The sequence below is a fragment of the Plutella xylostella genome, chromosome 19 (assembly GCF_932276165.1).
Source record: "Plutella xylostella chromosome 19, ilPluXylo3.1, whole genome shotgun sequence".
Taxonomy (NCBI): Eukaryota; Metazoa; Arthropoda; class Insecta; order Lepidoptera; family Plutellidae; genus Plutella; species Plutella xylostella.
This window is the reverse complement of record NC_063999.1, coordinates 1,595,852-1,611,197: the sequence shown is the minus strand read 5'-3', so window position 1 is coordinate 1,611,197 and position 15,346 is coordinate 1,595,852. Positions and strand designations below refer to the sequence as shown.

Here is a 15,346-nt window from a genome sequence, read left to right as displayed (position 1 = left end):
TTCTTCGCTCATCATTTCTTTCCTTTGAATATTTAGATGGTAATTTGGGTTGGAGCTGATCACGAGATGAAATTGTGTCGCTAAATTTATTATTTTCACTTTCATACGGTTCATTTGTATCCATATTTTTGTTGAAAGAACCATTTGCAACTGTGTCACCTCTGATACTATTGGGGCGGTTCACTGAGAGATCATTATCTTTTTCAGGTTGTGATTTGAAATTATCCATTAGTCCCGAATATTTTTTGTATCCATATTTTTCTTCATCGTAAGAACCTGCAAAATATTTATATTATTTATTAAAGTATTTATTATATGTTTACTTTTACAGTAAAGTTGTTGTCTTACAAAAACGTTTTCATACAGTTTGTATGTTACAAAATATCAAAATTAAAACAAGGCTAAACTTTTTGCTTTATATTTTGGTGTGATAAATTTAAAAACTTACCATCATGAATAATACCAGCTTCCTTATCCCTGTTTGCTTGCTCGATGACTCTCAATATCGCTTCAGGAATAGGAGGAGGTGTAGGTAAATGATCACCTTGCGGCCTAAAACCGTTTTCATCAGCAGTGTACACCACTTTGTATAATTTTCCATCATCACCAATATATGAATATGAACCTTTTGCCTTTATTCCATCGCTGGCCGTTCCAGATTCATCAGCATGTATACCGTTTGATGTATCAAAACTGTATGAAAAATCTCCGTCTGGTGTTATTGAGGCGTCATAATTTAATATGACGGCATTTCTATCTGCTTCTGCTTGGACACGTTCTGGTCTATTTTCTGATGTTCCCTTCAGCTCTTTTTGGTCACCATTGTAGCTCGGTAGAGTAGGTTTATAAGAGGATGTGGTGTTAGAAGAAACATTCGATGAAGTCAAGCTGGTAGGGCGACCAGGTATGTCATTAAACCTCTTATCGTCAGTGTTAGGAGTATTAAAAGAACCCTGAGTCCTAAAGTTTTCATTTGGTGATAATGTCCCTTGGGTTTTCGGGTTGTATGAAGAAACAGAAGATTGGGCAGAAGATGAGGGGTTAGGTAGGTTTAGTTTTTGATCAGTATTTGAAAAAGAGGGATTGGTTGAGGAAGAAAACTGAGTAGGGGCAAACGGGTTCCCGTTGTTAGCCAAGATAGGAACTTGATCGTTTTGTCTATATCCTTGTAATGGATTTTCAGACTGCCCTTGTACATTCTGTGATACAGGCGAAGGGACAAAGTTGCCATATTGATCCTGCGAACCAGAAATAGTACCGCCTGGAGTTTTCGGTAAATTGGGAGAAATTAAGGAAGGCTCATAAGTTGTTGGTTTGTCAATAGGAGTATTTCCTTGAACATAGCCTGGAGATAAATTGGGAAATCCCGAATATTGAGAACCACTTTGTAAAGTACCCTGATTTCTATCAACTTGAGGATCCCTTAAATTGGATTGGTCAGGATTCACAACGATATTATTTTGTGGTCTTTGCATGAATTCAGGACGATTAATAGGAGTGCCACTAGGTAACTTCTGTAAAATGGGTACCTCTTGAATGGGACTCTCATCAGCAAAACCATTATTCTGATAAATATTGGAAGGATTCTGAGAAGGGATCGGTCCGAAAGCCAATTCTTGACCTGGAAAATCAGTAGGACCTGTTGAAGTTTCAAAATCACCCTCGCTAGGTGGGTAAGTAGTCGTTTGGGAGAAAGCATAAGAAGTCGTGGTTGATGGTAGGTTAAACTGATTTTGATAATTTCTAATCCCATTTTGCACCGAAGGATTAAACGGGGCTTGTGGAAGACTAGGTGCTTGAGATCCTGGTGGAAACCGATTATTAGCCCCTCCGAATTGCCCTGGACTTTGAGCAATGTCCTGCCTTGTAAAGCCATATCCAGGTGTAGAGGTAGTTTGGGCTTGTAAGGGTCCTTGGCTATATCCAGGTTGGTTGTTTAGGCCTTGCTCAATAAATCCTGTTGTTCCAGACGTAGGAAATGTAGAATGTTTCGGAGAGTCCAAAGGGCCAAGTATAGCGCCGGGACTGCCTCCAGAAAACTTAGACCCGGGCGGCGGAAGGTACGTCCGGTCTAACTTATCACACCCTCCAAGGGCTAGACCCGCACACAGGAACTGAAATAAAAATAATGGTTTTTAAATTCCTTCACTCACTATTTTTCACTCACTTCTAACACTTCACTGCACTACAAACTGACCAGAAAGATCTTCATCTCGGCAGATGTGTCCACAATAGGATTCACTTGAGATGTGTGCCAGGTCCAAACTGTATTTTTTATTTATACCATCTTCGAAATTAACCTCTGATGACTATTGGGTGATCGTGGACGTGACAGACAGACGGACGGATCATCGTGACAGAGCCCTAATTGTGGCTGTCAACGCCTAAACAAGTTATTAAGAGTATTTTTACGTACGATTTCATAATTTTATTGTTATGTTTGGTCATGATATTGTCTAGCCTTGACATTTTGAAAACTATAATTTTCGAAGAAGAAGATTCGTACGTTGTTCAAATGTCTTCATTAAGACAAATCATTAACACAAACGTTTAATTAATCCCCATTAGAAGACTTGATTGAGGCCAAAACAGTAAGAGTCCCCGAGGCCTGTATACAGCCGAGTAACCCAGAGATATAGAGGTATTATTGGTAAGTAGATATTATTTGAATTCCCTCTGCTAATTTCATCACGACCCAGCACGTCCCCACTGCTGGGGAACGGGTCTCCTTCCAACGAAGGAAGGTTTTAGGCCTAGTCCACCACGCTGGCTTAGTGCGGGTCGGAGGACACCTATGTTATAGGTACTTGTTTACTAGTTATATGTAATAGCAACTCTTATTATTAATTTCTTAGCTATCAAAGTACATTTGTCATTGGGGTTAAATGATAAGCCAGTCAGATATTAACGTTATTATGATGCGCACACATGTAGGTGTACGCGTACCTATAATAATTATATTATTTATAGCGGTGGTTCATATTTCTCTAGACGTATGCATCTTTATCGTATTATCATAAGCTTTATTTCTGTAAAATCATATGATTTATAACTTTATTTAATATTATCTACTAAAACAATTCATAAAATTAAACCTTAAAGAGCAATTAGGTAAAAAGGTCGCATCATACACGATTGCATGGTGTAGTGTCATATGGGTATCATGAACAAAATAATCAATATGTCGTATGTTGTGAATTTGTGATGCCTCAGGCAATTAGTCGTAGTATGATCTCTGAACTCCGTGGCGACTGTTAAGGGGTATACTATATACTACGCAAGAAAATGTAGGTCTTTGGATCACGTTTTTCGATGCTATTACCCATATCCCAATTCTTGAACGGCAATCTATTGCGCCTGTCCTGCGTACTCAACATTTAAAAAATCATAACTTCTCTTCAAAATCGTTTTGCAAAAAATAAAAATACATAAATGTTTATCAAGATAACGCCTTTTTTTAGAACCTAGCATTAAAAACTAAGTAGGTACCCAGAATGTAGAATTTATTTTAGATTTGGCCGAAAAAGCCTTTTTTGGCATTTTTTCTAGTTAACTTCTAAATTGTAGGCATTATAATTATTATTGTTTCTAGCTTCTCAAAATAGGCATTACCTAGCTGATAATACCTAATTATGAGAACCTACTTTTACTTTTTGGAAAAACGCCTCTGAAGAGAAGTTATGATTTTTTAAATGTTGGAAACATAAGACACACGCAATACATTTTTATCGCCTTTCAAGAGTTAGTTATAATGTATATAGGTACTATCGGGGGATCGGCCGGTGGCCTACCTTAGATGTTAGAACCACTTGCAGCCTGCTACCTGCCGCACCCACGCATAAACGCGCTCGACCAATGACTAATGAGTTAACAAAGACAAAACCAAAAAAAACACTATTTTGACAGTGAAAAATAAGAAATATATACCTACAAAATGATTATTACGAGGTCCTGTGCGTAACAGCATGGCTCTATTATGCATGACTCTATACACCTGTTCCTTACACGCCATTGGTTCACACGTATGGAAGGGGCGGGGCTGTTAGGACGGGGTGCTAAGCGATATTGTTTTGTTTTGAAATCGGGCCAGCATGGATTTCCCCGATAGTACATTATAACTACGAAGATCACAAAATATTAACTTCTTTAGAACCCATCAGTGTTCACCTCATCTACCTATTAGGTCGTATGTTAAAATATATGGCTTCTCCTTAAATGCACGTATTATGAATGAACCGTGATCATAACGTGTGTATGTAGGACATAAAAGCGTCGGTCGAACCTATTGTACCCATTTTGTGGTCAACATTGTTTCGTCAAACATCATGTGCCTTACCACAAAAACTTAGACAGTATTTAACAGGTGTTTAGCGCTGTCAAACGCCCACAAAATCTGTCAAATTTTGATTTAAACAAGACGACCGAATGGCGTAGTGGTTAGTGACCCTGACTACTGAGCCGAAAGTCCCGGGTTCGATTCCCGGCTGGGGCAGATATTTGTTTAAAGACAGATATTTGTACTCGGGTCTTGGGTGTTGATATTTATATTTAGTATCTATCTATCTATGTATTTGTATAGATATATCAGCTGTCCGACACCCATAACACAGGTTCTGCCTAGCTTGGGGTCGGATGGCCGTGTGTGAGATGTCCCCATATATTTATTTATTTATTTATTTATTTTTAATTAAACGGTGTTTAAAGTTTTATGTGGTAGCACAGCATATTTTGAATTCCTGTAGGTTGACTGGTGTTCAAGCTTATGTAAGTGCACATTTATGGCACTTGTTGAAATAAGAATTGTAAGGTTGATATCATTGATCTAAAACTTGAATTTCTTAAAAACAATATACGAGCGACCATAAGTTTCAAAATTTGAATTTTAGGTAATTCGTTTTTGAGATGTTTGCAAGTTGTTACCTAATTTCGTATTTTTTTATATTTATACAGTGTTGTGTACAATTGTACATACAGAATTTACAATGCTCACGACTAGTTATAATCCCCGAAGGGGTAGTCATAGTGAGAGATGAAGCGAGCCACCCGCTTTTCGCTGTATGTTTTACTATACATAGGTTCAGCAGCAGCAGCTAGGGCAAATAAATTGGACCACGCTTAGAAGGAGTCAGGTTTTTAGCCCCAGAGCATTTTGAGGGGTCTTATAAATTTTTAATTTAACTAGGTAATTGTTTTGAGTCGTATAAAGATCTACAAATAAATAAAAAGAAACTAATATGTAGGTATAAAGATTAAATAAATTGACTTTTTATTTACAAAACATCATTCAAGCCATTCAGTATTTACAACATCATTTCAGTATTCACTCAATATTGGTAGCCGTCTCTTGCGTTGAACGACGGTCTTCTAGGTCCGTTCATTCGCTGACCAAAGTTAGTTGGTCTCTGCTGGGTTCCTTGGGCGGAGAATCTGGCAGCGCCTCTTGGCTGGTCCCTGGGCGGTAGGTAGGCATTAGTGACTCCATTTACAGCTGATTTCTGGTTGGCGAACGATGGCTGCTGGTTGGCGAACGATGGCTGCTGGTTGGCAAAGGATGGCTGTTGGTTGGCGAAGGATGGCTGCTGATTGGCGAACGAAGGCTGTTGGTTGGCGAATGATGGTTGTTGGTTGGCGAACGATGACTGCTGGTTGGCTGAAGATGGCTGTTGCCTGGCAAAAGATGGCTGCTGGTTGGCAAACGATGGCTGTTGGTTTCGTACTTGTGCCGTTTGGCGTTCAAGCGGAGGTAAGTAAGCAGTAGCTGAGTTCGTCACAACGGTGTCATCACTGTCAGAGTTGTAGTTTCCAGCTATGTTTTGGTTTCCACTAGGAGCGAAGTTCCCGTTGCCGTAGTTCTGGTTTCCATTAGCTAAGTTGTTGTTTCCGTTTCCGAAGTTTTCGTTTCCGTTTTCGTAGTTAAGTTTGCCATTGTTTCCGTTTCCATTGTTGTTGAATTGTTGGTTGGTGTCTTCGCTGTTAGCGTATTTACCTTCCTGGTAAGAGCCTGAAACATAAATTATTAATATTAGATAAGCGAAATTTATCAGTAAATACCTGAAATCTTCTAAGTCAAACTGAAATCTATCTTTTGTGCTTTACTTAATTCTACTTTATTAATTTACCAGAACACGAATAACAATTAAAATGTACTTTACTCAATAGGAGGCCTTACCGCTAAAAAAGCGGTAATGTCTTCCAGGCAACCTTTGGGTGGAGGAATGACATAAATAATAAGAGAGAGGAGTGATTGTGTGCTATAGTCACTGGAACTTATTCATTGCTCGTGAGTGTATTCATAACAGAGCGCCAATCACAGGATTCGATACAATTTTCGAAACTACACAAACATATAGAAAAAGAAAAGTATCGTCAACTGTCACTGTCAAAATGTAAGGCAAATTTGTCAGTTCCAAAAGTGACATTAGGTTTTTCCATATGTTTGTGTAGATTTGAAAATAGTATCGAATCCTGTGATCGCTGCACAGTATGCTAACCGTCATCGAAGATGCCGGCGGCCTCGTCGCGTGCGTTCTGCTCGAGAGCCTTCAGGATCTCCTCGGGCACCGGCGGCGCGGTCGGCAGGTGCTCGCCCTGAGCCACGAAGCCGTTCTCATCGGCTGTGTATCTGAAATTTTCAGGTAGTGATTATGTAACTATCATCTATCCAAGACTCATTCAAGCGACTTCATTAGGATACAAGAGGCGGTCTTATCGTTTATAGCGATCTCTTCCAGATAACCTTTGAAAAAGACACAAATAAGGTAGGTATGTAGTTGCAAAATTCTATTTAGGGATGTTTTAAAAGGTGGGGGTGGGTTTGATCTTTATAATTTTGTAAAGTAACACAAATGAATATCTATTTCTTTTGTTTTAAATATAAGAATGAAACTGTAAAAAAATAAGTGCTGGTTGATATGAAAATTAAGAACCAAATACTGCACTCATGAATAAAAAAATAAATTCATAACTAAGTAAGTAAATCAAAATTTTATGAGTGTATAGTATAGGTAATTTTAAACAAGCTCTTTTTAGCAAGCCTACATATAGGCTCTGGCGACATGACAATTATGGTGTGATAGTTACCTGATGCTGTAGACCTGGCCATCATCGCCGGTGTACGAGTAAGCGCCCTGAGCCTGCACTCCGTTCGTAGCGACCCCGCTCTCTTCAGCATAAATCCCATTGTCAGTCTCGAAAGAGTATGCAAAGTTGTCACCATCATTCTGCATGTCTTGACGGAGGATCGCGGCGTTTCTGTCCAGGGCTGCCCTGGGGCGCTCTGGCCTTGAGGGGGCGAATCCTGAGGCATCAGCGTTGAAAGCATTCTGACCAAAACCGTTTCCGTTTTGCGCATAGTTGCTGTTGTCTACTGAGGCGTATTCGTTTCCATCCTGGCCGAAGTTGTTTCCAGCAGCAGCGAAGCTGTTAGGACTGGCGGAAAATCCATTCCCGTTTCCAGAATACTCGTTGGTAGGAGCTCCGTTGGGTCTTGGGGCGAAACTGTTTTGGCTGAAGCCATTTCCTTGTTGAGCATAGTTGTTGTTATCAGCTGCCCCTTGGTAGGCAGAAGGTCCAGAGAAGTTCGGAGTTTGCAGGAAGTTGTCAGAACCACCGGAGGTCTGAGCGTTTGGAGGCAGGTAGGTCTTGTCTAGCTTAGCGCAGCTAGACAACCCTACCACTGCAAGCACTATCATCTGAAAACAATTGAAAAGCACAACTTAATTTCATTAGAGAACTGGTAGGTACTTCTCAATGTATGTCTAGCCACTGTTATAAAACTTTATTAGGCACGCTCACAACGCAATTACTAAACAAGTTTAGCACCAAAACCTACCAATTTCATTTTGAAAATCTGTTTTCGTTGGTTTCCTAAGCTACTACACACACGGTGGTCAGCGGATGACTGATAGCAATTAGTGATTCCCTTGCATATTTATACTCAAAGTGGTTCTGTCAAAATTGATCTATATATTGAAGATGCTCTGTAAGGCGCGATCGTGGTTCAATGTTGCTACATCTGATCGGAGCCCACGATGCCGGCGCATCTAATTGTAATGGACCGCGTTATGCGGGACGGAAACAAGATACACGCAGTAGGAATTTAACCTTTGGCTGCCCGTAGTCGCGATATCGGCCAAAAAACAATAGATTTTTATTGTGTTTGATTTTACAGGATAGTCAGCTAAACATGCAAAGATTGTTTCAGGCTAGTTGGTAGTGGCTGAATGACAGCATGAGAGAGGACTGGAGAAGAGGTACAGTAGCTCATTGACGCAGTGTCATTGCAGAAAGGTTAATTAATACATAAGATAATATACACATTATATGTAAATCTGGGGGCACGGTAGTGCCCAAATTCAAATTCAAATTTTCAAATATATTTTTTTCAAATTTTTTTCAAATTCAAATTCAAATGGTTTAATCGACGTAAAATTTTACAATTATTTGTCGATAGTCATCTACCACATTTCACAAAGGCCCCGTCATTGAGAAGGAAAGAAATGGCGAAAGAAACTCCTCGAGCATCTTTTCAACTTTTTCCTTATATAGGTATCTATTACAATTTTTACTTATATCTAGTACCTACAATTTTACTTAAGTACCTATATCCATTTCATTTTTTCAATAGCCTTAGCTGAGGTGGACAAGACCACGCGTTTTTGTGGTTCAAATAATCATTTATACTATATTAAGCTTTACTACATAATGTAGCTTTAACATAATTCTTAAATTTTTGCTCAGTAAGGTTTATTGCTTCATTTGATAATTTATTATAAAAACGTATACAGTTCCCCATGAATGATGTGTTTGTTGTCGAAAGTCTGAGTGTGGGGAAAAGCAACTTATTTTTGTTTCTGGTCTCAATACCGTGAGTGGCTCCTGCTTTACTAAATGAATTTAAGTTTTTACGAACATACATACATAATATTTTCATAGATATATTGGCATGGAACAGTTAGTATACCTATTTCCTTAAACGTATCTCTTAATGAAATTCTAGACCCTAATACATATATGGCTCGAATTGTTCGTTTTTGCAGAACAAAGATTTGATTAATGTCAGCCGCTCGTCCCCACAATAGAATTCCGTAAGACATAACACTATGAAAATAACTAAAATACACAAGCCTGGCTGTATCTACATCTGTTAACTGTCTAATGGTTCTAACCGCATAAGCTGCAGAACTCAATCTACCGGCTATCCTCTCAATATGGGGTCCCCATTGCAACTTTGAGTCAATTGTTTTGACACACACACACACACACACACACACACACACACACACACACACACACACACACACGCACACACGCACGCAAACACTCATAATATAGTTACTCTCCACTCAACAATGCATGTATTTAAATTATTCTCTTTTAATGTTATTTATAATTTTGTGTCCATTACTAAAATTGAATTGCATATTTTTATTTAAATTATATTAATGAATGAATGAGTGTATTTGCACAAAAAACGCATGATAAGTTTATATTCAAATTTAACATACTTACCTCTTACCTAAAAGAGCTATGTTATGATAGAAGTTATCGATGTTAACATAATTTAATTTAATTCAGTTTATAATTAAAGTTAACTGTTACTTGTCACACCATTGTAAACCGCTGTGACCCTACAATACAGGATTACCTAGTGTAGGGAACAGAGACGAATAGAATGTATATACAGACCACATTCAATATAGCCTAATTAATATTTAAATTTTTATATTATATACTGTACCTCTGTAAATGAAAATGAAATAAATTATGATTATGATTAATTGTAATACCCAGGAATACCGTTTCATTTACTAACTCTAGCTTATCGTTATTCAATGTCAAATATGTCTCTACTTGTCTTACACTAGGCAAAGTGAATTTAATACATTTTGTTTTCTTGGAGTTAAGAGCTAAATTATTTACAGTGAACCAATTAGCAACTATGGAAAGAGTACTGTTTGCATTGTCAAAATTGACTTCTTGTCGCTTCAACTTAAATATAAGTGAAGTATCATCAGCAAACAGTATTATCTCACATAATTTATCTACCAAAAACGGTAAATCGTTAACATATACAAGAAACAAGAATGGTCCTAAAATCGAGCCTTGGGGAACACCCATACTGACAGGACAGCCAGCCGAACGCACTCCATTTATGTCAACTAGTTGAGTTCTGTAGGTCAAGTATGATTCCAACAATGTAAGAGCTTTGCCAGTTAGCCCATAACATTTAAGTTTCATAAGTAGAGTGGCATGATCCACACAATCAAATTTAATGCTTTCGATAGATCGCAAAATACACCCACAGCATCAAGACGCTCCTCCCAAACACTAAATATGTGTTTGACCAACGCGACACCAGCGTCAGTTGTAGCCCCAGTCAAGTCTCGAGCAAAACGGGCATGGCCGTAGCTTCTTTCCTCGAAGCGATTTGCGGCAATTTCGCACCTCCTATATCTTCGATGTGGACAAAGCTATAGGAGTTTAGGTTTTCGGTGAATAATACTAGGCATTATAACAAGCTTAATTTCAAAATTACATGCCAAGTGACTTGGCATTTTTTTACATTTAATGTTTTTGGTGGGATTCATAATAGGTAGTTAGTATGCTAACGACTGTTCCCGAAAAGATCGAAGGCAAACGCTTTTCGCTGCCCTCAGAAATTATATTTGCATTCTGTGTTAAAACCAATTCAAATTAATTCAATCGTGGTTCATGTTGAATGAACTTCAGCGTACCTATGTATTTCCTGCATGACGCCATCCTCTGATAGACAATCCTCATTTGAATGGGGCGTATTAAAAGCAAGTTCGGACACATAATACTCAAAACCAATATCATATCAATATCTAACCTTGAATAACCATTTCAGTACTTTAATCTCTTTAATTCGGCTACCCTTGAAAAGTAAATACAAACAAAATAATAGAAAATGTTCATGCAGAAACAAAAGGCGTTTATGACGTGATGAGATTGACAGATGAAGAATTGAACAGTATGAACACTATGGAAGATTAAGGTGCGTGACGCTATTATGGTCAAATCAAAAGGTGCGTTTTAGATTAATGGGCTTAATCAGCCTTGTAAATTGATTTCTCTTTTGTTAGATCTTCAACAAATCAGTATCACTCACGACATATTAATGGATTAAATACATAAATAATTTTATTGATTATGTGAATATCTACAGACAGTCGTGGAGGCTCATTTCATGCACCCTTTTATGTGCCCTTTTTCTACAATCTTTTAAAATTATGTTACCGTGTTCATAATCACTATTTTTATGGCTAAACCCGTTGAGTACTTTACATGGTGAAGTAAAGTAACAACCCCATAATCTATTCAGCCCAATTCCCACAGAGCAAAAGCTTATAGATCATAATCATATTTTGTGTTTGCCTCACATAAATGAATTGACAGGTTTCACCAAAGAATTAGAAGTTTTAAAAGTGCACTGCCTATTGCCTCGCTGAATCGTCTATAGAGACCTCTTCTTATCGATCTTTATTTGACTGACCTCTAATTTTACGTACAGTTCGTGATCTAATAGAATACGTTTCAAACTTCAACACCATTTTATAAAGACTTTATATTATTTCGTTCCTCTGAAGAAAGTTATAGATATTATGATTCTTTCTTCTTTAATTCAATGCCAATAAAAGTGGTGTTCCTTTGCTCAGAGATATTTTACCCGAAAGAAATGAAACTCAAAAAGAAGATTTGTTAAGATCAAAGAAAAAATTGTGAAAGGATTCATCTCTATGTAAATAAGAAGTAACGATATCCAAAAATATATTATAGGTAATATTAATGTAGTGTAATTAAAAATATGCTCGAGGACTTTGTCAACAAACATAGCCTTTTTGAAAATGGTTATTGAAAAGGTACCTAATTATGCTTAATATTTTCAAAAATATATATATTTTTTTTTAATTATTTTCATTCTCCAACAGCAACTGAATCTTATGCTATCGTCTAACAGACTGTATCTCTTGCACTTGTTTCAGTTCACTTCTGACACACTTTCATTATGGAGCATTGCTATAAAAATGACATAACGCACGCACCTAAGATAGATTCATAGGCACTATAGTTTTGTTGTAACTCTGTAAAAATTAATTATAAGGGAAACAGATAACCTTGAGACAAAACAGCTTTTAAAGGTACAAATTGGCGGCGAATATCACGAAAGTCTGTTTTTTATTCTCAGATACTAAATTGATAGATTCTAAACTTTTCATCAACAGTCGATTGTCCCGCGATTAACTGACGTATTTATTGGCGGGATAATCGACTGTTGGTGAACCGTTCAGAATCTGTCAATTTAGTATCTGAGATTAAGAACAGACTTTAGCTTCCGAATTAATTCAATAAAGGTCCCATAGTCTGCTAAATTTTATAGATGTCAATAGTAGTAATATTTTATAGGCTGTGGCTAAATATTGCCACCACATTTTGAACTTTAAGCCATAGAGTTATACATTGAAACGCAATATTAAATATTTTATAAATTTTTGCCTTACATAATAGTCCACTGACTGAAGGGCTAATAATTATTCCTCAAATTAGTCCTTACTCAGCCTCTACCTTCTAGGCTTTGATTAAGACGTTGTAATAAAATGTAATGACTTTGTTTATTTTATAGTCAACTCTAACGATTTTTGTTTAAGGTTGTGTTATTTTTAATCACTCTTCTTGCTTTAATCTTCATCAGCATAAGGTCATGTTTTACCTTGGTAGGTAATATTAAAATATGGATTATGTATTTTTGTCTATTATAGTCCAACAAAGGTTAGTAAAAGGGTTACTTAACCCTTATCTTATCTTAAAAAATATTTACGCTATTTTCTGTAAAACCAAAAAAAAAGTTACGTAGATATAATTAATGAATTATAACTTTACTGTACCCAGGAATCCCGGGTTTTATTGCAGCTAAGAATTGGAAACAACAAAAGTGGAATCTCCAATTTCAGTTTTTTTTTATGTTTGATACTCAGTAGAAACCAGCTACCTTACCACCACCGACACATTATACGTATAGCTACTTATCTGTTAAACATCTGTCAGATCCATACAAGTTAGGTACGTCAAATTTGACCGAAAAGCAAACAGAAGCAGAAAAGCTGCTAAAGGATTGTTGATTGCTAACGTTGTGGTGGTAACCCGACAGGAATCAAAGCCGGGATTCGTGTTCCGTAGTCCAGTGATAGACCAATGATCTCGTGACGCAGACGTAACTTTCACTACTTATATATGTAAGTTCATTGTCATGAACATGATCCGATAACAATCATGATAAAACTGGTTTCTGATAGGGCGAGAAACTGACTGACCAAATTGGACAAAAAACAAAATTCTTCTTAAGTTAAAGAACACGTCTTTTTGAGGTACAAACTGAAGCGTTTTTTGTCGTCGATAGGAAAAAAGAGGTGATAGAAATTGGCTTACTGGCCTGTCTGTAATGGAATTTTAATTGTTAACGTTTCTGTAATCTGCATAAATTATCATAAAGTTTCATGATAATTTCTAGGCCCAACATTGTGTAACGGAACAACTGTAACGAAAATTGTCATAAATAACCTCTAAAATCTTTGACCTATGATGGTTTTTTTTGCACACTTTGTTTTACTATTTTTCTTGTAACTCCTGTAAGTTGGCTGGTGAAAATATATTTTAGCATTAAACCCGCCTTATCTATTAATAGTTAAATAAATAAATGTTTTGTGTAAGCACATTGTGGGAAGAGTTTTCTTGTAGGTACTGTCCCTTTGTGTTTAGCTTTATTCTTACAAATGCTATATCACAATAAAATCGATAAGTTTGTAACTTAAAACGTATAAAACAAACATAATTCCCATATAATCTAGACGCGATCAGTGCAGCATCATTGTTATTAGCAAGACTTCATCACTCTAAAGTACAGGCAATTAGTGTGTACAAACCGCTCAGTTTATCTTGGCACTTGGAGAATATATAAGGTTTTATAACGCCCCGCGACAAAGAGGGAAGTTATAAGTTCAGCGTGTTTGTGGTAGCGTAGCTCTCAAGCGGCTATACCTCTTTGTTTATAACTAACCACACTTATGAAGTTTTGACGACGCAAAAAAATAAATTTTTCCACGATACATCATTGGAAATATCTCTGTAAGTACAAATAAAATAATAGTATAAATAAATTTTAAGTCATTCGTCCTGGGTAAACATAGTTTTCTTTTATAATAACGACTAAACTTCAAAAACTTATTCATTTGCAAAAGACTCTTATGTCACTTATACCTATCCTTATGATAAAAATCACCTTCATCGACAGCTAAAATTTCACATGAACATTTAGGTACCTACTCTAATTTTGCATGCCAAGTCACATTACTTCGACTGTACGGATCAACATCTCGTGAACTCCGGCGTTGTTTCGTCACTTCGACATCGCTCCGATGTTACCCCACACGTTACCATTCACGGGTATTTGTAACTAATGTGTTTTTTTATAACAAATATTAGGTACCTATTTGGTTTAGGAAACGACTCCTAAATAGCTCGTAAGAATGTAGAGGTGTGAGGTTCAAGGAATGTGAAATGATGTTGTAGACCAAAGATATTTCATATTATTTCGCTAGTAACTACTACTTGGTACTTCAGCTCTTATTTTAATTCATTTATTAAAATATAAGAGCTGATGACTTTTCTCAAAGATAATTTTAGGTTGGAGAACCATTCTAGAAATACAGAGATAACCATGTTGATGTAGATATATACTTACTTCTGCTTTTTCTGAAAGTGACTACATTATCCCTAGAAGGATTAGTAACCAGATGAATAGTTTTTATCGATTATTAAATAGTGAGAAAGTTATTGAAACTTGATTGTTATACCTTTATCTGTCTATCTGTGCCACCTAACAAAAAACAATCTCGCAACGCAAATCTCAATTTTCAAGTAGGTAATCCTAACATGACATGACTTGAAATTGACGAAATTGATGACAGATATTTGTTTAAAGACATCTATCTGTGCCACCTAACAAAAAACAATCTCGCAACGCAAATCTCAATTTTCAAGTAGGTAATCCTAACATGACATGACTTGAAATTGACGAAATTGATGACAGATATTTGTTTAAAGACAGATATTTGTACTCGGGTCTTGGGTGTTGATATTTATATTTAGTATCTATCTATCTATGTATTTGTGTAGATATATCAGCTGTCCGACACCCATAACACACTATTTTTATTTATTTATTTATTTAATTCTCTTAATGACGAATGATAGAAAAACCTTTTTCGGCCAGAGCTCTGTAGCTTTAGTTTCATCAAATTACCTATTAACCTTTGCAACAATTAAACTG

The 15,346-nt window shown here is 36.7% G+C and overlaps 1 protein-coding gene across 1 annotated transcript; it reads right to left on the bottom strand.

Moving 5' to 3' along the window:
- Positions 1-5,242: 5,242 nt before the first annotated feature.
- On the bottom strand, positions 5,243-7,691 carry LOC105383353 (pupal cuticle protein 36a). Its single transcript, XM_038106443.2, has 3 exons — positions 7,081-7,691; positions 6,492-6,622; positions 5,243-6,001 (listed from the first exon to the last, which is right to left on the bottom strand). The coding sequence occupies exons 1-3, from the start codon at positions 7,689-7,691 to the stop codon at positions 5,325-5,327; spliced, it is 1,419 nt and encodes a 472-aa protein (XP_037962371.2). The 3' UTR covers positions 5,243-5,324.
- Positions 7,692-15,346: the final 7,655 nt, after the last annotated feature.

Excerpts from the sequence above, each read along its gene's own strand:
- LOC105383353 (XM_038106443.2), bottom strand. The coding sequence starts at position 7,691 with ATGATAGTGCTTGCAGTGGTAGGGTTGTCTAGCTGCGCTAAGCTAGAC. Across the intron at positions 6,623-7,080 it reads GGCCAGGTCTACAGCATCAG|ATACACAGCCGATGAGAACG; the intron begins GTAACTATCACA and ends TGAAAATTTCAG. Across the intron at positions 6,002-6,491 it reads CGCCGGCATCTTCGATGACG|GCTCTTACCAGGAAGGTAAA; the intron begins GTTAGCATACTG and ends TTTATGTTTCAG.